This window comes from Grampus griseus (assembly GCF_964374135.1).
Source record: "Grampus griseus genome assembly, chromosome: X".
Lineage (NCBI taxonomy): Eukaryota > Metazoa > Chordata > Mammalia > Artiodactyla > Delphinidae > Grampus > Grampus griseus.
Window position 1 is genome coordinate 127,896,701 of NC_138999.1, and position 23,561 is coordinate 127,920,261.

Consider the following 23,561-nt stretch of genomic DNA (forward strand, 5'->3'; position numbering starts at 1 on the left):
TGATGTCCTTGAATAGTCAAGAGAGGATGAAGGACAGTGCAGTAGACTTAGGTAGGAGCTTATTTGGTGCAATAGGAGAGAAAGCAGGTCTCTGGCCACAGGAGCAGATAGGTCGGTAAGATTTGGTGCAGGGAGATATTGACATTTCCTTCTCCCTTTGTTTTTAATTGAAATAAGAAATGAGATCCCAGCTGAATATGAGGAGGGTGGCAGCGGAGGGGACGGTTTCGCAGGTTTGAAGGAGGAGAAGGCAAGAAATAGTCATATTGAAGAGTAGAAGAGTGAATTATCTAGGGAAATGTGGAATGATTTCTAGGCAGAGCTGAGTGCCCATTTAAAATAATACACAGTATGGGTGTGGGGTTTTCTCCATACACATTCAGTTGCTTGGGGGAAGGTACAGGGTAGCTGAAGAGTTGAAATTAAGCAGAGTTGGGACTTTCCCAGGCAAATAAGAGCTCATGGCAGTGATTAGAATGATCGACTATGGCATCTGAACTGGGTAACGAGGGATGTGACAATTTGAAGGAGATAATGTTCAGTGAAAATGGGATGTGAATGGACTGGAGGTCTCAGTGGGTGGGATAATTGTTGGAGAGGTGGGGTACTTGCATGAGTGCACTGGAAAGGTAGGTGGTGATGGTCATAGAACGGGGTAATGTGAATTGGGACTTTAGACTTTAGAAGTCTAACAGGTCTGACTGTAAGATGGCTGACGTGGGGCAGATGATAAGCTTTTTATTTTATTTTATTTCATTATTACTTTTTTTAACATCAACTTTCTGTCTGTATGGATTTGCCTATTCTGGACATTTTCTGTAAATGGAATCATATAATACATAGTCTTTTTTTTTTACATCTTTATTGGAGTCTAATTGCTTTACAATGGTGTGTTAGTTTCTGCTTTATAACAAAGTGAATCAGCTATACATATACATATGTTCCCATATCTCTTCCCTCTTGCATCTCCCTCCCAGATGATAAGCTTAAGTAAGGAGACAGAGGAAGTAAATATAGTAGTACAAATAACAAAATTTATTCCCTCTTTCCTTCTTCAGGATGACATCATGGGTAAAAATTTATTAAGCCTTCTGCCTGATGAAGAGAAACATGAAGTCTACCAAAAGATTTCTGTCAAACTTCCTTTGTCAAGCTCAGGTACAGACTATTTGTTTCAAATAGTAAGTTCTTAGATTTTAAGAGACAGATAACAATCACTTAGAGGAATAATATAGACATTTCACAAATTATATTTCTAGTATTAAAAAATCTCCCCTCTATTAAATCTTGTTCTTAATCATGAACCCTGATTATTTCAGCTTTTGTATAATTGTATTAATGTTCTATAAATTATGTTCTAGCTGATATCCCACTCTACAGATACAACATAGATAACTGTGCAAGTGGTAATGTTCATGAAAAGAAAATAATATTTTTGTAAAATCTAGTCTAAATAAGACAATAATCATATGAAAGAATCCTACAGAATATAGATAAGTACAAATGTAAGCATGTTTTGTATCTGTTTTCTTTTAGCAGAAAAACATATTGATTTTTGCTGTCATTTAAAAAGAGGAGGTGCTGAACATGATAGCAGCCCTGCTTATGAATGTGTGAAATTCATCCTGAGTGTAAAATTTATTTCTAATGGTAAGAAAAACAGTTTTTAATCTTATCTAGATGAAGTTCATGAATTATGCAGCCCTTCATTGGTAATATAAATGCCTTTCTACTGTTGGTACTCTCACACTCTCTCCTACCCCTATGATCACAGGTTTTGATGGACCACAGACATTAATTAGACTTTTAAAAAATTAATAGCAAAATTTACAAGGTGGGGTCATATGGTAACATGGTGGACTGATCTGATAAGGATGGCTCTTTCCTTCTACAAAAACAAGGAAATTATTGTTAAAACATAATCTAAGAAGTTTATTGCATAGCCAATCTTAAAAGAAAGGGAAATCCATGGGTGCTAGAAATTAAAGGATAAAGTATGAGACCTAGTGATAAGAGGGAGCTGATTTTGTGCTGGGCCTAAGTGAGTCTTAAGTCATACATTGGCTCCATTGGCTGGAATCTGGAGTTCTAACACTCATTCAAGGACCAACACATAAAACCTAGAGACTTAAAATGATCAGTAAAATTCTGTCCACTGGCCTAGAGGAAGAGTAAGCTTGTTATCTCTCTCAGAGTTTGAATGGAAAAAAATGTGTCATTTACAGGAAATCAAAACCCAAATCTGTGTGTCTTACATGTGGATATGGGATCTGAATTTGTAATTTTTAAGGCTTCAGGAACCACAAGCTGATAAATTAACATAAACACTGATTTGGGGCCATTAAAAGATCTAGGGCTTGAATCAAAGGTAAATAGCCCAGCAAATATGTGAAAAGATGCTCCAACTCACTAGTAAGCAAAGAATGAAAAATTCAGAGACCAATGAGTAGCACTGTACACGCATCAAAATGTAAACAATTAGGAGTGTGAATAATACCAAATATTGGTGAGGATGTGAGAAATGAAAACACTAATACGGTGTCGAGAGGAATGTAAACTCATGAAGCCATCCTGGAAAACAGAGTGAACTGAAGTCAATTATCTTGTAACTCAGCAATCCTATCGCTGGGTGGAAATATCGCAGAGGCGAAGTCTCAGAGAGATCTGTGTCTAAGGGGACATGTTCTATGTATGTCATAGTGTTGTTCATGGTAGGAGGGAGGAATGATGCACAGCCTAGGTGTGCATCATTAGGGAAATGGACAAGTAAAATCTGGGGAAATACACAATATGGAAAACTTTGTAGTAGTCAAAAGCAATGAACTGTAGATATACATAGTACAACATGGTTAGACCTTAAAACCGTATTGTTGATAGACAAACAGAATGAGATCTATAGCACAATGCACTTTTGTAAATTGTAAAAGCATATAGTACATAGAACCAGACTACACATTTTACAAAGTTATATATTAAATGTGGTAGATGACAGTGGGTACCTGTGGGTGGGAAAGGGACAGAGAAAAGAAAAAAGTAAAAACAAGAGTGGGAATTTTATCTGTGTTCATAATATGCCATGAACTAAGAATATAATTAACTCAGTTCTTTGCCACTGAGGTCTAAAGATATAACAAATGAATGAATGGGTAAATAAATAATGAAAGTTAGCTCACACATGGTCCTCTGATATCTTTGTCACGTGCCTTTGGAAACCAAAGGTCAAATACCTTTAAAAAAACTTGACTACGTGCACACACAAATTATACACACATTTTTGATACCCACATGGTCTATGTAAAGAAGGGGAGCTGAACTATTTTGGAGACTAAAATGTCCATTCACAGGGTAAGAACAGAAGACTGACGGTCACCCTGAACTCATAATTATTTCTCAGTAATTACTTCATGTTTTGGTGGAGATCAGGGTGGGGAGGGTGACTGGGAAGGAAGACAGAAAAAATTGGTGGTTCGGAATTCTGAAAATTGTCAGTGGGTTGGCAAACGGCTCACTGATACGGCAGGTGCCCATCCTCTTGTGTAATCGCCCCACTTTTCTATTAGATTGTCACGTGTGTGTCTCTGTCTCCCTTAGAGCCTGTGGTGTTCTTCCGTAGCTTCTTCCCCAGCCTGTCTGGTGAGTTGTCTGCCAGAAATCTTTCTTTGGAGGATCGGTTTTGTCTGGTGGGGACCGCTTGTGTTCTCAGGATTCAAATTCTAATGGTGAGTATGTTGTGTGTGTGCTTCCCCCATTGTGGCCATGTGGGCTTCCTTTAAAGGGACATGTCCCCTTTGGTCTCTCAGCCACTGCACAGCACTGCTAAAGCACCTGATGTGTGCAGAGGGTTGTGTTAGGATACGTGAATGAGAAAAGATCAGCTCCTGTGTTTCAGAAGTTGAACATCTGAGTGGAGATCTGGACATACCCAGAAGAGATGCACACTCATTGACAAATTGTTTTGATATAATATTAAACAGGTATACAGGGGCTGGGGGTTGGGACATAGTAAGAGAAGTGACCATTTTGGCAGGTGGATAAAGAAAGGCTTCTCTCACCAGGTGAGTTTTGAGGCAGCTCTCCTGCTCGTCCAATGCTCACTTAGTATCTTCCTAATAGAGAACTCACAGTTTCTGTCTCTAAAAAGAAAAATCAGTCCTTGGAATTCATCTGATCAATTCAGGCTAATGAATTATTCACTAAGTAACATACTTAGTAAGCACCTACTATGTGCCAGGTACTGTGCTAGGTGCTGGGGAAACAGGCAATAGACAAGTAATATTGATAAGTGTCATGGAGATGTTAAAACAGAATCTTGTGCTAATGACTGGTGTGGGTAGGGAGTTCAGCAGAGTGGTCAGGGAAGGTCTCTCTCTGATGACCTGTCTTTTGAACAGAGACCACGAATGATGATAAGGTGCCAACCCAGTGAAGACAGGAAGGCAATTCAGGTAGAGGGTTCAGCAGCTGTAAAAGTCATGAGGTAGTAACTAGCTTGGAGAGTTCCAGGAAACAAGGACCAGCATGTGACTAGAAAAAGGTGAAAGAGGGAAGGAGTAGTAGAAAATAAGATACAAGAGGTAGACAGGGGCCAGATTATGTACAGCTTTGAGTGGAAAGTAGGAGGATGGCATGATCTGATTTGTTTTTAAAAGATCAGGTTGGCTCCTGGCTGGGAATGGAGTACAGGGGAACAAGAATGGAAGCAGGTGGAGCTGTGTGAGAGGTGATTGATAGGGATTGGACTAGGACTGCAGTAACACAGATAGAAGCTCACCGATTTGGGTGACATTTTGGAGGTAGAGCCCTAAGTCCTTGCCGATGCACTGGAAGTGGATGGGAGAAGACAGAGAAATGACTCAAGGATGACTCAGCTTTTAGGCCCGAGTAGCTCAGTGGATGGAAGTGCCACCGACTGACTTGAACAAGACTGGGACAGTGTGGATTGGGCAGATGAGGTGGAGGGCATGGGGACAAAATCAAAAGGTCTGTTTGAGCCATGTTAATATTGTGATGATGTTGTAACATACAACACATTCAACTGCCTTACAAGAGAGGCCTCTGGATCCAGGTTTCACATCCTTCCTTACTAGCTACAGGACCTTACCTAAGTCACTTCCATCTTTTAGCCTCAGTTTCTTTTTCTATAAGTGGCGATAATAGCACCTCCTTGAGGGTCGTTGTGAAGTACAAATAAGACAGCACCTCTTATCCTCTTATCAGGTAAGCACTCAGTAAATATGAGCCCTTACAGTCATGATCATTGTCATTATTATCATTATTATTGTTATCATTACGATCCAGAGAGGGCAAAAGACCTGCTTTACTTTTCCTCTCAAGTTTAAAATCTGGGCTTTAACTGACCACATTTCAGAAGCTGTGAAGGACCCCTTTACATTCAATTGTAGAATAGTGATCTATGTCATCATTTTTCCAAATTTAAGACAGTGAGAAAATTGGTCGAGAGAAAAGCAACTGAAGGAAGTTGCTGGGTCTGATGGCCCCACTCAGTATCCCTCTCTGGCAGCTCTCTGGGATTTGAGCTCTCATATCTGCCATGAGAAGGCAGATATCCCATCTAGAGGGTCACCCCCCAAATCTTCCTCCTCTGAGAAAGAAAAATCTCATTTGACACACCACCCTCACCCTAGGCCCCCTCTTAGCACAGGGATCTCTATTTGTGATCTATGCCAGTTTTTCTCTGAGTTTCTGGGATATTTGTTCTATACTAGTGGTCATTTTAGAGAACAAATCTTGTGAGAAAAGAGGGCTTTTTGGAGGAAGGTTTTGTTCACAGGGTGGCTGTGTAACAGTGGAAGGGAAGTGAACTCAAGAGTTCAACTTTGAAATGGACCTACTTTGATCCTGCATGTACTAGCTGTACGTGCTTGACCAAATCATTCTATCTCTAGAATCCTCAGTTTTCACATCTGTAAAATCAAGTGCCTTTCTCACACTGGTATACAGATGAGTTGGATTTTCAAATTTACTACATCCTACACAAATATGTCAGGTATTTTTACTCTATAAGTACATTTCAATTATCTAAAATGCCACTTTTTCTGCAGGACCTTTTCACTGTACAGGAGTCTGGTGAAGATGTTCTGCTGGCCCCGGATTCGGAAGAGGGACATGTACCTGTGGACCACAGGTGAGAGGCTAATGTCGCCATGAGTAATGGAGACGTGCGGCACAGTTTCATCAAACAAAACTGAAACAAGACAAATCACTATGAATATTTTTCCACCAAAATGAAAATTAAAAAAACAAACAACTGAATCCAGATGAGCAATCTACTAGTTTGAATTTCCTTTCCCAGCTAGTATAATTCATATTTTTCTAACTGAATATAAATTCAAGTGATTGGCTTTCTATAAAAGAAATAAAGCAATAAATAGAGCAACCTTAATTGATGCAGACATTTAATTACTTTCAAATTAAGACAATACGTTTACAAACAGACTTGATTGCTTCCTTTTCTTGAAACACTTTAAATGGTAGAAGAACAAATAGGCATTGTGGTAACTGCTATTATGCAGGTGTCCCTCTTTTTTGTGAATCTAATCTATTCTTTAACATTTGTTTGTTAACAAATTTTCACAGAACAAAGTGAGTAATTCCATTATTTTGAGTGGGAAAAACAAAAATGCATTCCTAACCCACAGGAAAATGCCAACTTGCTAGGTATCACTAAAACCCCTTAATACAACTATTTAATAATCTACCAAGAATTTCTACAGAATAGAAATTACTTGTAGTACTATCTAGTCATTGCATATTTGATAAACTCATTAGTAGGTATTTTGTATGTAGTAAGCCATAATAGTAGACACTGCTCAGTGTAGAATATTGAGAATGGATTACATTTTCCTTCTATATTACAGTGTACATGGATATGTAAATAAATAACAAAACAGTACATTAAAGATGAGCACTAGCTGCCAGTAATACTTAGCAAAATAAAATAAACTAGATGATGTTTTGAGAGGCTTCTTCTGATTGAAGGCGTGTTTGTGTGAGGTCTGGTGGGAGGAGGAAGCTGGAGGCTGTGCTGTCTGTTACTCTTTGGTGGGGGGATGAGGTAAGGAAGAAAGAGCTGGTGAAGAAATGAGTTAAACAGGAAATGTCTGAGGTTCATCTGTGTTTGGATCTGAGGAACAGGGGAGAATCTTCCCTTCCTGGCAGGAGAGCTCAGAGGTGTTTGGCTAAGAACCGTTGTCTGAAGCTACACACAGAGCCATGGGATGCAAAACAGAGCTTGAGGTGGCAGTCTGTTTGCATTCCCTTTGCTGGGTGCTCTACAGCTCTTGCTAACACGAGACCGAGTTTGTTAATTGTGTGTTGAGTGTCACATGTCTGCTCGTGCCACCATCACACTCACTTGCCCCAGCGAGATGTTTTATGCAGAATCGCAATTTCTTGTAAATATTCACCATTGTATTTGTGGTTCATAGGAGTTAGGGACATGTGCACCACCAAGCTTAAGACTAATAGCCATTCAACTCTCTTAATGTGCTTTATCATTCCCAATGGTTCTTGTAGTGTGTGCGCTTCTTTGGCCCTCTTAGGCTTACCCATTTCCCTTATTAGTTCCTCTACTTTATTAGAAGACCTTTTACTGAATAAGGTGAGAGAGAGACATCTATAAAACATAACGTGTTTAAGCAGCGTGAACTCTAGGCACTATTCTGTGAGAATACCTGAGGTACAATAGCAGCCTACCATATCCTTTTCACCCAGGAGTACACGACTTAAACATATTCTTGCATGCAACCTAAAACAGATTTGTTTAGTAGGTTTGTGTAGTGAATTTTGTGTAAATTAGCAGGTAATTATGGCAAACCTTCAGAGAGTGAGAGTTCAGAGACAGAGGAGACCTACATTTTATTTTTAAGTAGAACTTAATTGGATGAAAAATATTCTGATGCAGAAAAGAGCCAGTTACTACATCTGTGCCACTTGGTCTTCACACAATACAAGAAAAGTGTTCTCTTAAGGCTTAAAATCATATCCTTTCTAATATAGTAAGAAATTATCATTATTGGGTGAATGCACTACAGTTTTATATATTTTAGTACTTTCATAAAATAGTCCTAGTTTCTTCAAGTATTAGGCAATGGATTGTTTATCATGTAGACAGTAACATGGAAAAATGACACTTAGGAAACAACTGATGGATTTGATGAAGAAAATTCTGTTTAATTCCAGCTCCCTTCTCTTCCCTCTTATATCCCTCTGCTCTCCTCAACACCATGGCCGCTGTCTGAGGTCTATAAAGGAGGGCCCGTCAGCCTCATCCCTGTCTAGCACAGACCTTGACATTGAGCAGGCAGAAATGAACATCTGCTCAGGGACTGATTGATTGATCCTATCAAAATGGTAATCCATTCCATGCCATGAGACCTCGCAAACATAGTGCAGTATTGTTATAGCTCAGTGCAAACCAGTATTGCATTATTTTTTTTCATAGACTTACTCTTTGTCTTCAGGATATTTTCAGATAACAAGAAGAAGAGATTGTGGCATGTTGGACATTAGTTTGTAGGCACCCTGAGCAGTCATTGATAACCTGGCTCCCATTTTACAGTCTGAGGGATGGTTAAAAAAGTAATCAGGCACAAAGGTCATAGGGACCTAGAGCTCCCCAGATGCTTCTGGAAATTTCCTTGGTAATTCTCAATGTTCTTTGAAAGGGAAGAAGCATCCTGCTAAGAGGCTTGAAAGCTTTGTCTGTGCCTATGAAAGAAACACAAAGAGGGGAAGTTAAAATGTTTAAAAGAAAGGGTCTGTTTCCATGTAGGATGTCCTGTCCTTGCATGTTTCAGATTTGAGGCTAAAGAACCTTTCATTTCAGGAGAGGGACTCAGCAGCTGGATTTTCCATTAGAGCTGCAGATGCACTGTAGTAGCAGGTCTTGCTTGAACATAGAAAGAAGTAAGGAACACTTCAGAGTTGGTGACGGGCAGGCACAGAATTGAATACTATGGAGTCCTTTCCCATCTTCCTACTGCTAGAGTTAGAGGAAGCAGCGAGCTACTCTTAGTTTGTATGTGTAAGTGAGACCCAGAGTTCTGTCACAGCATCATCTTAATAGAAATGCATCCTGTACTTTATTCTTCATGATGCGATTTCATGTTTATTGACTTACTCTCCACAAATCAACAACATAGATTTTAGACCCATTGTAAAGATGAGAAAGTGCAGTCGCAGAGGATGTATGATTTTCCCAGAGTCATGCAGTTGGTTAAGCAGTAGAGCTGGAATTGGGACCCAGATTATCCTGGGCTCGTTTCTCTTAGGACATCAGTTTCAGGAGCTGTGGCTGGTATGGGATTCCAAGGAGAAAACTCAAGAAGTCTTTGGGAAGTACTTGATTGGGGATGTTACTGTGAGAAAACTTTTTTTTCTTTAATTTCATCTTAAATGTAGGGAGAGAGAAGAATTAGTAGGAAAGGCGATCACACTGATTAGCCCTAACACTTTTTACAAAGATAGTATCTTTTCACCCAAAGGTAGAGCAGACAGTACTGGAAAATCAAATGGCAGGTATTTCCGACAGTTCTAGTAGCTCTTACCTTTGTTTGCAGTCTTTAGAAACTGCTACAGAGTTGGTCCCCCGGGGGTAGTCTCCACCTATCAGCAACTGCACTGCAAAGAATGTTCCTGGCTAATTCCCCTTTCAGCTTGTTTCAGAGAAGAGTTATCTGTACAAAAGTGTGAGGAGAATTTTGCAAAGATGCACAGTGGTCCTCATTAGTAAGGTTTTGTTGTACGGATCCTTGGTACTATTCTGTACTGACTTCATCCCGTATGTCTGCGTCATCTCGACCAGGGGGAGGGCCCTGTATCTCATTGTATCACACGCCATTTGGTTTGGTTTCTCTAGCACTAGATATTTAGCTTGCCCAGTCTCATCACTCCAGCCCAATGAAACTTATTCATACAGCAAATATTTAGCACCTACTATGTGGGAGTTTCTGTTCTAGGCTCTGAGGATACAGCAGTGAACAAAAATCCTTATCTTCCTGGGAAGCTTATATTCTAGTGGAGGAGAAAGAAAATCAATCAATAGACCAAAATAGGTTAGATGGTGAGGAGGACCGAAGGAAAATATTAAACATTGAAGAGAGATAGGGAAGGTTGTAGGGGAAATTAAATTGTATTAGGTTTTGCCATATGCAATTGACTCTTTTTTTGTTTAAGAGATGGTATGACATTGGCAATTTCCAATGGTCAACATAATAGATAGGGTGGCCAGCTAAGGCCTCGACAAGAAGGTGACTTTTTAGTTAACACCTGAAAGGAGTGGAGGAGCAAGCCTTGTGGATTTGGGAGGAAATATTCCAGACAGAAGGAAGAGCAGATGCAAAGTCCCTGAGGCAGGAGCACATTGGGTATGTTTGAGAAGCCAGTGTGGCTGGAGCAGGCTCAGCAGTGGACGACTAGTAGGAGAGGGGGGCAGAGAGGATTGGAGGATTAGAACCCACAGAACTTGGAGAGGACTCCAGCCAAGCCGGTGAGAGCTGCTTTCCGGGAGGAACTGGGAGCACACCAGCTCGCCCCTGCACTGGTGGAGCAGCCCGGAGACAGCCTTGTTAGTCATCCACCATTGACCAAAACATGGGGTTGGGATTTTTAAAGCTACAATATTTGTTTTTGTTTTTTTCTTAGCTTGGCCAATTACAGGCTGTGTGATCTTAGAGAAGCCTCATTAAGTCTAATGAGATCTATCTGTTTTGATAAGTAAATGAAAACCATATGCTTTGTAAAATACTATACAACGTCAAGTTATTATCAGTTAGGAAGTACTTCCAAATTATAGAATAGTTACAGTTCTTGTTTGAATAGTTAAAATTTAAAACTGTACTCAATCCTGGGAATTCCCTGGTGGTCCAGTGGTTAGGACTCCATGTTTTCACTGCCAAGGGCCCGGGTTCAATCCCTGGGCGGGGAACTAAGATCCCATAAGCCGTGTGGCCAAAAAAGCAAACAAACAAGAAACCAAAAAAACTACTTAATCCTTACTGAGCTATAAAGACATTATTAAGTGCAAAGGGCTACCTGTAAACCCGGCTTACGGACATGATTTGAAGTCTATGTTTGGTGATTTCTTCAATACTCTTACTACTTTTCTGTTAATTTAAGGTTGTTCTCCTTTTCTGTTTCAAGCCAGCATCTTTAAACCTCCATCCTTATGAGACGGTTCTGTATTTATTAACACCCAAATTGTTCCATGAAAAGTGTCTATGCCTCCTCTCTGGGTGGAGGAGGTGTGACCCAGTCTAAAGGTGATGGAATTCTGAGCTTGGAGGCCGCATGCAGTCAGATGATTCTGGGCCCTCACACTCACCTGGGAGGCAGGCTAACCGATAAGGAAAGGAGTTGGGGCTTTCCAGCAGCCTGGTGTCAAAGGAAATAGCCCCTAAGCTATTTAACTTGTCCTATTGTTATGTTCAGGGTCTGGTCCTTAAGAAGGGCAGACATAAAACAAAAGACAGAAGAAGGGGTGCAGTCTCAGGATTCTGGGTTTTAGATTTCATCGTGTTTCTCTGACCTCTAGCCAACTGGTATCCCATCTTCAACTACATAACAAATTATTTTGATCATCTAAAAGCATAAAATCATTAGACAGTCCTATTAGATTTATGATTGATAAGAGCAGTTTCAATGTTAATATTTTTACTTATTTATTCATTTATTTATTTATTTTTGGCTGCGTTGGGTCTTCGTTGCTGCGCGTGGGCTTTCTGTAGTTGCGGCGAGCGGGGACTACTCTTCGTTGCGGTGCGCGGGCTTCTCATTGCTGTGGCTTCTCTTGTTGCAGAGCACAGGCTCTAGGCACGCGGGCTCAGTAGTTGTGGCTCATGGGCTCTAGAGCGCAGGCTCAGTAGTTGTGGCACACGGGCCCAGCCGCTCTGCGGCATGTGGGATCTTCCCAGACCAGGGCGCGAACCCGTGTCCCCTGCATCGGCAGGCGGATTATTAACCACTGTGCCACCAGGTAAGTCCCTCAATCTTAGTATTTTTTGAAAAGCTCAAAGTAAGTTTTGTGCTCCAAACTCATGGAAGCAACCCTGAAATCAGTGAGGGTTTAGACCCTAATGAAAAGAAGTCTAATAAATATCAAAGTTTAGAGAAACCTGGGTTGAATTATCTGAGTATTAGCCTATTTAGGAAAAGTAGTTCTGGAGAAATAGGCTGGCAGCTGCTTGTTCTACTCATACAATTAACAATGTAATATATGTTTTCCTGATGGTATGCATTTGTCATCCTGTAATGAAGATGTCAGGCTGTGTATTAGGTACCTGAAGAAGTGAGATAGGATCCTGCTCTCTTTCAACTTAATACTTTTTGCTTTACCTTTTTTTTAAATTGAAGTATAGTTGATTTACAAGGTTGTGTTAGTTTCAGGTGTACAGCAAAGTGATTCAGTTATGCATATATAGGTATATATTCTTTTTCAGCTTCTTTTTCATTATAGGTTATTACAGTATACTGAGTAGAGTTCCCTCTGCTATACAGTAGGTCCTTGTTGGTTATATATTTTCTATACAGTAGTGTGTATATATTACTCAAACTCCTAATGCGTTACCTTTTTTTAAATCCCAGGATATTCTTTTGCTTTAGCTCCATTAAATATTTTTTTTAACTTTTTATTTGAATCTGACAGGAACTACCATATGCATCCTCCTTTACTCACAACTGTTTACATTTTGTCCCATTTGCTTTATCATTATTCTCTCCTTCTCTTCCCCCTCTGTCCCACTTCTGCCCTCCCTTTCCTGTCTCTCCCGTCTCCTCTCCTCCCCTCACCCCCTTTTCTCCCTTCTCTTCTTTCTCTCTCTCTCCTCCCCTCTGCCTGATTCATTCATTCATTATTTATTCATTTGTCTATTCAGTGGATTTTAATCTTTTGCTATTATTATTTATTTCAATGCTCTGATTGTCCTAGCATCGACCAGTGACAGCCCCTTCAGTCTGGCTCTTGTGTCATTTTGATACTTCACACCATTCTTGGAGCATTCCTTCCTTTCTGGCACTATGTGATGTTCCAGGTTCGTTTTGTACTATCTCCACCTCAGCCATGAAATCAGCTTGTTCTCTAAGACTTAGTCGAAGGGGAATCCTGGCTTCCTTAAGGGCAGCTATTTAGAAACTCTCGGTGCTACTTGTACTCATTGTTACTGATTTGCTACTGCTTATAGGTGCTTTTTGAACTGGGAAACAAATACACACACAATACACATACTGTATACATAGGCATAAAGATCTATATCTATATTTATTTCCACATCTACCCATCTGTATGTATGTATACCTTTGTGTATGTGTCTGTATCAAATAATAACACGCCATGACTTCATACCGATACCTCCAATCCTGAGCCAACACTACAAGGCTCATTCCAGTCTTCCCGTTTCCACTTTTGCAACACTCTTCTCCACTAGTCAGAGAGGCCTGGGCTCATTATCCTCCATATATTTACTTATTTGCTCAAATCAGGAATGCACAGAGAGTAATTGTAGGGTTGCCATGTCATGTCATTGTGAAAAGCAAACCTTCTCAATTAAGTTCATATTACTTACATTTTTTAAGGTGAAATTTACACATAATGAAAGGCACAGATCTTAAGTATATTTGACAAATGCATGAACCCATGGGACCCACATTCCTATCAAGACATACGGTATTTTCAACACACTAGATAGCTGTTTTGTACCCCTTCCCTGTTATCCCTGCACTTAGAGGCAACTCCTGTTCTGATGTTTTTAACCATAGATTAAATTTTCCTTTACTAGAACGTCAGAAAAATGGAACCATATAATATATAGTCTGTTGAGTCTGCCCTTTTAAACTCGGCATAATGTCCCTGAGATGCATCATGTCACATGTATCAGTAGTTCATTCCCTTTTGTTGCTGAGGAATATTCTATTCTATGGATAGACTACAATTTGTTAGGCATTTTTCTTTCAATGAACATTTATGTCTAGTTTGTGGTTACCGTGAATAAAGCTGTAATGAACATTCTTTTACAAGTATGTTTGTGGACACATATTTTCATTTTTAAGTTATTAAACACATTTGTTCAATTATACAGTAAAATTGATCTGTTTTCTCTTGGTGTACAGTTCTATGTTTTCTAACACATGCATCGATTTGTGTAACCATGAACGTAGTCAAGATAAGGACCAGTTCCATCACACCTCCAAAAGTTCCTCGTGCTGTCCCTTTATAGTCAGTCCTATCTCACCTCACCCTTAACCCCCGTCAACCACTAATTTATTCTGCAGCCCTATAGTTTTGTCTTTTTGAGAATATCATATAGAGTCATACAGTATATAATCTTTCAAGATTGGCTTCTTTCCCTTAGCATAATTCCTTTGAGATTCGTCTGAGTTGTTGCATCAATAACTGTGTATTGTTGAGTGGCATTTTGTTGTATGGATGTCTCACAGTTTAGTCATTCACCTGTTGAGGGACATGAGAGTTGTTGATGGGTTTTGGCATTTATTAATAAAGCTGCTGTAAACATTCGTGGACGAGTTTTTGGTGTAGATGTACGTTTTTATTTCACTTTTTCAGGGTATTGAATTATGCTTTTAACTTGCATTCCAGGACTTCCCTGGCAGTCCAGTGGTTAAGACTCCACGCTTCCACTGCAGGGGGCACGGGTTTGATCCCTGGTCGGGGAATTAAGATATTGTATGCCACACGGAGTGGCCAAACAGACAAACAAAGAAACAAAAACACTAACTCGCATTCCACTAATGACTAAAGATGTTGAGTATCTTTTCATCATTTGAATGTTCAAATGTCTTGCCTATTTTCAAAATTATGTTGTTTGTTTTCTTATTATTGAGTTTTGAGAATTCTTTGCGTATTCTGGATACAAGTCTTTTGTCAGATATTTAATGTGCGAGTACTTTCTCTGGTCTGTAGCTTCTTTTTTCATTCTATTAACTGTGTTCTTTTGCACAACCAAAGTTTTTAATTTTGAAGGGGATGGATTCTGCCATGTCATGGTGCCATGTCTAAGAATTAACTGCCAAAGCGAAGGTCACATAGATTTTCTCCTTTTTTTTCTAAAAGTTTTGTAGTTTTATATTTGGGTCTATGATCCATTTTGCATTCATATTTTTATAAAGTGTGAATTTTAGGTTGAAGTTCATATTTTTTAGCATATGGATGTCCGATTGTTCCAAAACCATTTGTTGAAATACGATCTTGTCCCTCTTCTACTCAAAAACTTTCAATGGTTTCCCCTCGCTCTTAGAAGAAAATCCACAGTCCTTTTGTATGATCTGTAAGATATGCTGCTCTCATGCCTGTCTAGTCCTCAGATCTCATTTTGTGCCACACTCCCTCTTATCTATCGTGCTCCAGATGCACTGGCCTCTTGTCCTCTGTGAATTCTCCAAGCTCTTTTCCAATGCAGTGCCTGTGCACATGCTTAGGTCCTCAACCTGAAACACTCTTCAACTCTGCTGTCACGTGGTTGGCATGATGCTCTCCTAGGTCCACCTTGAGTTCTCTTCCCATGGCACCCTGCCCTTTTACTTCGTCATGCTTCTTGCAATTTGTAAATGTATAGTTATCTTTGGACTATTCGTTCATTGTCTGGATTCCCCATGAAACTATAAACTCCACAAGGCTGCATTCTCAGTGTCCAGCACTGTGCCTGCCCTCAAAACTTACTGCCTGGTGTGGAGATGGACAAGTAAACCAGAAACGATAATAAAGTCACCGTTCCATGGAAATGCCATCGAACCCCTTTCACTATACCTCCGTTCTTGTTTTCTGCATGGACTAAAATGTCTTTTCCCTCTGTGTTTTGTATGCTCACACCCTCCTCACCATTCAGGAACCAGTTCATTCCTTCTCTCAGAAGTCCTTCCTGCCACCCAGGTTGGAAGAGCTCTCCCCTCTCTACTTTCTACTTTCCTACTGACACTCTCCACTTTGCCTTGCAATCACAGGGACTGGCTTAGCTCTTCTTCTAGAGAATCAAAAGCTCCAAGAGGGAAGTATCCAAATTACATTCAGCTTGTGTCTCCCTCAGTTCAGAGAATAGGTCATCTTCTCCAGTTAACTCACTTTCTGATTTCTAGGAGACAAGCGTGTGATAGGCTGTGTGTCCACCTGGCCACTAGAAGCTAAGGGGTCTAATTTGCAGGATGAAAAAGGAAAAGAAGGCCCAATTTAAAGTCGTATCTCATATCTACACAACCAACACTTAGGCCACCAGTGCTTTAATAAGCAGCAAAGACACATAAAAAGTTTTTTTTCTTTAACGTGTGTTGGGACTTGACTGATTTCTGTTGCTTTATTTCCACAACCGGCTCAGTACTAGTCCTATAAAAGTGACAGAAGAAACACACGGAAGGTCACCTTTGAGAAATGACTGAGAGAGTGGATTTTAAAGTAGGAAGATTGGGATGCCAAATAAAACAAGGCTGTTTGGCAAAACCTTACCATGAACATATGTCCCCAGGCCCGGCCCTCTGGAGCCACTGGCTGTATTAAAAAGAAGTTGGTCCTGCTCTGTTTTGAGATGTAGAAATGTTATGTGCGTTTCCTTCCTTTGAAGTGCTGTGTCAAGGGAGTCATCTTGACTGAACAGTGATGAACTTCAATTTTTTTTAATTAATTAATTTATTTTTGACTGTGTTGGGTCTTCGTTGCTGCACGTGGGCTTTCTCTAGTTGCGGCGAGCGGGGGCTACTCTTCGGTGTGGTGCGTGGGCTTCTCACTGCGGTGGCTTCTCTTGTTGCAGAGCACAGGCTCTAGGTGTGTGAGCCTCAGTAGTTGTGGCACGTGGGCTCAGTAGTTGTGGCACGTGGGCTCAGTCGTTGTGGCTCGCGGGCTCTAGAGCGCAGGCTCGGTAGTTGTGGCACACAGGCTTAATTGCTCCACGGCATGTGGGATCTTCCCGGATCAGGGCTCGAACCCACGTCCTCTGCACTGCCAGGCGGATTCTTAACCACTGCGCCACCAGGGAAGCCCCGATGAACTTCAATTTCTAAAAAAGTTTTTAGAACATTTCACGCTGGAAGAAATATTTGATAGTAGATCAAACTTTTTGATCATCAAATATTTGATAATATGAAAATAATGACATCTGCAAGTAAATATGGTAGCAGATGAGCTATAAAAACACATCTGAGCTGTCAGTTCTAGTCTTTCAAATACTTTGGTCTCTTGGAGTAGGAGATGCATCCGTATAGAACGCTCTGTCCTCTACTGAAAGGCTTGGCCTAAAAGGCTTATTAGTTAGTGGGAACAGAGCAAACTCTCTTTATATCTTACCACACAGTGCTTAGTATAGTCTCTAGTCTGATTTATGAATTTCTCCTGGAATGAATTTTCCACAAATATATGATGGAGAACTGTGTAGCCTTGACATTCATTCTGCCTATGAATGTCTTTAGTGTTAGCAGCTGGCATCCAGGCTGGGTTCCAGGCATGCTCCAGTGACTCACCAACCAACACTATATGTCACCTTCTCTACATTTGAAAGAGGAGCAGACCACAGAACACTAATCAGATTCCAAAGGTGCCTTCTTATTTGCTTAATATTTCTACACTGTTCAGAAGAGGCCAATAACAGCAATATTCTTTTCAAGATGATACAATCTTGCAAAAAAATATTTTGGTAATTGATGGCCTACCATTATTTTCATAGCAATAGGGTTTTTGTTTGATTGGTGTTTGTCTGTTTTCTCTTGATTCTTTGGCATCAGAACACTTCCCATCATAGATTACTTGCCCTTTGAGGTACAGGGGACATGAGACTAGGATTCTTACCGTGTTGATGATTTGTATTACTTTCAAAGTGTTATGAATGTTATGCATTTCTTGTTTTTCCATTCTGGTGAGGAAATACCACTGAGTGCCATTAGATGTTTTTCCTCTTTTGATGTGTTTGTGGAAAACTGGCGTAACCAAAAAAGCACATTAAAGAAGTTCAAACTGGCCCTTTAGAGAGGGATGTTTTCTATGAAATGGATGGAGTAAGCCTCGGGTGGAAACTTTCCCATTTGGACTCCATCCTTTGTAAAACATCGAAATATATGAGGGTTGGAGCATTTGAGTTTTGTTCCTTTTTAGTTGTGTATGAGTAGTGTTTTAAAGCAAGTCTATTAACATATAACTAAGACAGGGATTGAGTTTTCTTAGCTGTGTGATAAAAGTAATTACCTACCAGATAATGTTAAAAGCGGCTCCATATTTTAAATAGTTTAAACTCAGCATTTTGTTTTAAATCTTCATAATCTAATATGTAAAACCATCTGGACTATTCTATATAAGTTCAGTTATATATCAGCTTAGATATATTAGCTTCGGATCAGATATGTATCAGCACACACAAACAGTACGATTTTTAAAGCCTCAGGAATCTATGTCCATGGCTTGAGCAGGAAGAATAGAAGGTGCTATTGGTAAAGTACATTTGGCTTGCAGACCTGATGTCATCCTCTAATGGGCACCAATCCTCTCTGCACTTTTTGGTCAGGGAGCAGTGAGGGATGTGGTGCTCATAGTAGGGAGTCTGAGAGAAGAGCCGAGTATTTCCCAAGCCATCTTATTTCATTTTCTGCCTATCCCCCAACACACACACACACACACACACACACACACACACACACACACACACACACACACACACACACACCCCAAACATTCTCCTGCTCTACCCTTTTTGACCCTGGAGTAATGGGTCAGAAAATGCATATTCTTTTTGCCAGAGCTTGAACCTAAAAGCTGCCAGAGCCTTTAATATCTGATAGTGAACAGTATGAATTTCTCTACTGAAGAAGAGTCTGGTAGATTCAGATAATACACTCCTTCTATTCAGAATATCTGAATAAAATATCATATTTTGCCCCTCCCATCAAAAAAAGAAAGAAAGAAAAACTTTTTGAGACTGAAAATGATCATTTAATCTAAAAATATTTCCGGAAGCAGCCACTCAGAAAGTGTTTATATATTCAAATGCTAAAATGTTTTTTTTTTTAAAGGGAGGGTAGATTTGTTGTCTGTTTGTTAGCAGGAAACTATAATCTTTAACAATTTCAGATCCTTCAAGATCTTTCCCAAGTGAGAATAGACGGGGCTTCTTTGATGGGACTCTTGAGTTTTTCACTGGCTTCCATAGTCATTGGGGGGGAAAGAAATCTTTTACCTACTTGTGTTTTTTGAAATTGTGATATGTTTATTCAGTGTCTTTCATTTGGGAGAAGTCATGACCAGCTCCAGGTGAATTCGTCAAAAACACGTTCTTAAAAAGCTTTCTGCTAAATGGTCAATTTGTCCAGTGGCCAAATTGCCAAAAATTAATTTATCCAAAAATAATCCATAGAATGACCAATGTAAAAAATTTACCCAAATTTATTGATTCATCAAAAAGCATGTCTTAAGAAATACTCTTCCAGATTGTATTTCAAAGATTGAAAACATTTTTCTGAAAGGGACCAGATAGTAAATATTTTAGGCTTTATAGACTACATAAAGTCTCTATAGCATATTCTTTGTTTGTTTTACAACCTTTTTAAAAAGTAAACATCATTCTTACCTCGTACAAAACCAAGCTGCTGCCAGTTTTGGCTCACAGGCTGGGCCCTTATATATTCAAATAATTTGTATTTTTTCATATGAATGTTATTCTCAATTATATGCAATGACTACATTATTGAGTATATTCAATGGCTATATCCTTGTGTTGATCTAAAACAAATAGACTGCCAGATGCTTCTCCAGCAAAGATGTGTTTATTTGGGATCAGCACTGAATTGCAATTCAGGGTCTGCAACCATGACTAGCCACATGCAAGTCCCTGCATATCAAGGAAAGGGGAGCACATTTCTAGAGAGGAAAAGGAAGTTGGGAGGCCATAGTAAACATAGTCCATGGCTTCTCATTGGCTGAGTCCGTGCCAGGAGCCTTTCTCTTCCTGTTAGGCTCTGTTATTGTCACAGGGCATGACAGGTCTCCTTTCTGGTCTCCCAGTTCTATTTAACTGAGACTTCTGTTTATTAAGTTTTTACATTCTCTGAAAGCATTGCTGATCAAGAGTCATTTTTTTTAGTTTCAGCTACTTTTTGTCCCTCAACGTCAGGAAGGACCTTTCCTGGGTGTAGTGTCTCACGTCAGAGGGAAAGTGCACAGAGTGGACACATTAATTTATTAGTAATGTTAAACCTATTAACATTTGAGTAATAAAGATGGGTAAGAGGGAGAACTCTCAGACGCTTTTTATCTGAAGTCCATATGTTATCAAGATCATAGATATTGAAGATCATCCAAAGCCTTATGCCATCATCAAAGGTTTGGCAACAAATTTCCAACAGGCCTGGTCTGGATATCTTGGGAAAGCTGTGACATCAGATGTTGTATACTTCAGTTCTGGTAAATCTTTACTTTCAGGTCACCAGATGATGTGCACGTTCAGTCAGGGTTTGATGTTTTCTTTAGGTGTGTCACGTGAATCCAAGAGTCTGTTCCTTTCAGTCTGGTGGCACAAGGGTTGGTTAGCAGTACTTCATAGAGGCCTTTCCAGCAAGGCTGAAGAAAGTTCTTCTGGAGTTGTCTTTTCTAATAGATAAAATCTCCACATTGCAAAGTATAACGCTTAAGATCTTCATTTCCCAAAGGTGCATGGTAAAACGATTGCTTGAACAAAACATGGATATTTTTAATGGAAACAACTAGGCCTTTGCAATTTTGGAATCTCTCTCCTTTTATCCATTGTGAGTTAGAAGAAGCAAGAGCCAAGTGCATTGGGTGTCCTGTGACTATCTCAAAGGGTGAGAGTTTATATTTCCAAAAGGGATGGATGTGAGATTTAGAAAGACCAGCAGCAGTGCTTGTGGCCAAGGTATTTAGAGAGCCTCTGCACATTTTGCCAATTGAGTCTTAATAATGCTATTAGTGCATTGGACTAAACCAAAAGATGGAAGGTGGTAAGCACAGTGAAAGTGTTGTAAAACCAGCCAAACAGCACAGACTTGTCAAAGCACCTGGCCAGTAAAATGGGTTCTCCAATCACTATGAAGTTCAAGAGGAGTTTTCCAGGTAAGGATAATCTTTTCCAAAAGAACATACACCACCGAGATAGGAGTAGCCTATCTTCAAGGGAAGGCTTTAGTCCAGTGTGAAAACATACAGACCATGCCTAAAACATGTTTATATCCATCAGATGGAGAAAGTTGTGTGAAATCCATTTGCCAGACCTCGAATGGTCCGTTAGGCAGTTTAAAATGTCCAGGAGCAGTACGAACAGACTTCCCTGGGTTGGACTTAGAACAAGTGGGATAAGTGAGGTGTAGGCACTTTTTGTGACCTTATTGATGTTTCTCCACCAATATTGGTGCATGAAGACTTATCATTTTGTTATTAGACCAGTTATTTAATCCATGTACAGTGGTGAGAAGTGGGAATTTTAGAGTCTCCAGTAGGACTGGGTCATTATTTGGTCCAAACCCAGAGCTTTCTCTTTTTATCAAACCAACAACTGTTGAATTTCCAATCTTGTCTTTCCTTTTCTGAGGCCAATTTTGGGGCTTCTCTAGCCAGTTTTTCTAAATTATCATTTGGGAAAATATCCCTTTGAACCATGACAGAGGTTTGGCTGCTGTTGGTCCCTTGAACGGCAGCAGTCCTTGCAGAAATATCAGCAAGCTGATTTCTCTTAGCTTCCAGAGAGTCAAGTTCAGAAAAAGCCCCGGAATCTTAATAATAGCTAAACTGACAGGTAAAAGTATTGCAGTGACTGTGATGGCTCTAAGGCAAGGGGTGTATTCCTGTGACTCAGGGTCCACTTGCTGTGGGTTAATGGTCATCCCATGTTTTGGGGGTGAGTTCCCCAAGGGCATTCCCTTCCTTTTCATGTAAAACAAGGAAAAAAGGGGGTCTGGTAATTGGGATGCCCAAGGGCAGGTGGATTCATCAGACTCTAAGGCTTTGAAGGCTGTGCCATCCAGTTCATCCCATAAAATTGTGTCGGGGTTGTTACTGTTTAGTAAAACATCCAGAGGTTTGACCGTAAGAGAGAAATCTGGAATTCAATTTCGGCAATAACCGACCAGCCTGTGAAAACCTCACAGTTGGTGCTTAGTTTGGGGTTTGAGGAAGCTTAGGACACCATGAAGTCTAGCTGGATCTAGGTGTGACCCTTGTTCTGATATGAGATGGCCTAAATATCAAACTGGGCAAACTGTAATTTTTCTCTGGCACCTTATGTACCTTTAAGGCTAAAAGCTTTACAAGTGGATGGCGTCTTCCTGTGAGGAGGCTTGAGAAGGAGAATAAAGAAGCAAATCATCCACGTAGTGCAATGAAGTAGATCCTCTAAGGAAATTCATATCATCCAGGTCAGCCTTCAGGATCTGTGAGACATAAGGACTCTCAGTGAAACCCTGAGGTGTTACTGTCCGGGTGAATTGTTTCTCTTTCCCAGTGAAGGCAAAAAGGTATCGGCTAGCTTCATCAACTGGGACACTAAAGAATGCACTGCATAAATCGATTATAGTAAAGAATTTACTTCTGGTAGGAATGTATGTTAGTAATGTATGAGGCTTAGGAACAACAGGGTGTCAAGGGATAACAGTGTAGTTTATTGCTGGGAGATCCTGGACAAACCTCCACCCTCAGCCCTTAAGTTTTCTCACTGGTAAAATGGGAGTGTTCCAGGGCCTAGAACAAGGGATAATAATGAGGCCTTGAGCCTTGTAAGCTTCTATTATGGTCTCTATGCCTTCGTGGAATTCTTTACTTATAGGATATTGGTTAATTCTGAGAAGAGGTTTTGAGGGGTCTATTTTAATTTTGATGGGAGGTGTGCTGTGAATTTTGCTAACATCAGGTGGAGATTTTACCCATAAAGAAAGTGGTAGCTGATTCAAGAGGGATAAATGATCAGTGTTTCCAGAATCTATTTTATTATCATCAGAGATGAAAAATAAAAGATGCCAAAGGGTCACGTAATTCATCTGGTGAGTTACTTTGATGACTGCTGTCAATTTCTAGAATTATTTCCCCCTTTTGTGAGACAGAAATTCTAGCATGATACTTCCCTAAGAAGTCTCAGCCTAGTAAATGGACAGGAGCAGAGGAACTCAGGAGAAAAGAGTATACATCTCTCAAAGGGCCTAAACAAAAGGGAATAAATTCAGAGACAGGAACCTCTTGAGGTTCATTAGAGATGCCCCTATTTGAATTGTTTTAGTACTCTGAAGCAGGGGCTGTTTTACAGCAGTGGAGTTGAGCACTGACAGTGTGGCTCCAGTGTCAATTAGGACTGGAAGAGATTCACTCCACATCTGGAGAAATAGTTCTCAAAGATGATTGAAAGGCCTCCCTTTTTTTTTTTTTTTTTTGTGCAGTACGTGGGCCTCTCACTGTTGTGGCCTCTCCCGTTGCAGAGCACAGGCTCCGGATGCGCAGGCTCAGCGGCCATGGCTCACGGGCCCAGCCACTCCGCGGCACGTGGGATCCTCCCGGACTGGGGCACAAACCCGTGTCCCCTGCATCGGCAGGCGAACTCTCAACCACTGCGCCACCAGGGCAG

General features: G+C 40.3%; 1 protein-coding gene across 1 annotated transcript in view; it reads left to right on the forward strand.

Annotated features, from left to right (window-relative positions):
• Positions 1-23,561, forward strand: part of PASD1 (PAS domain containing repressor 1) — a gene marked incomplete at both ends in the record, with an annotated part of 66,283 nt that overhangs the window by 12,752 nt on the left and 29,970 nt on the right. Inside the window, 2 exons of the mRNA XM_082646923.1 lie at positions 1,059-1,158; positions 1,537-1,650. Coding sequence (XP_082503049.1) covers positions 1,059-1,158; positions 1,537-1,650 — 214 coding nt within the window. The remainder of the gene's footprint in view (positions 1-1,058; positions 1,159-1,536; positions 1,651-23,561) is intronic.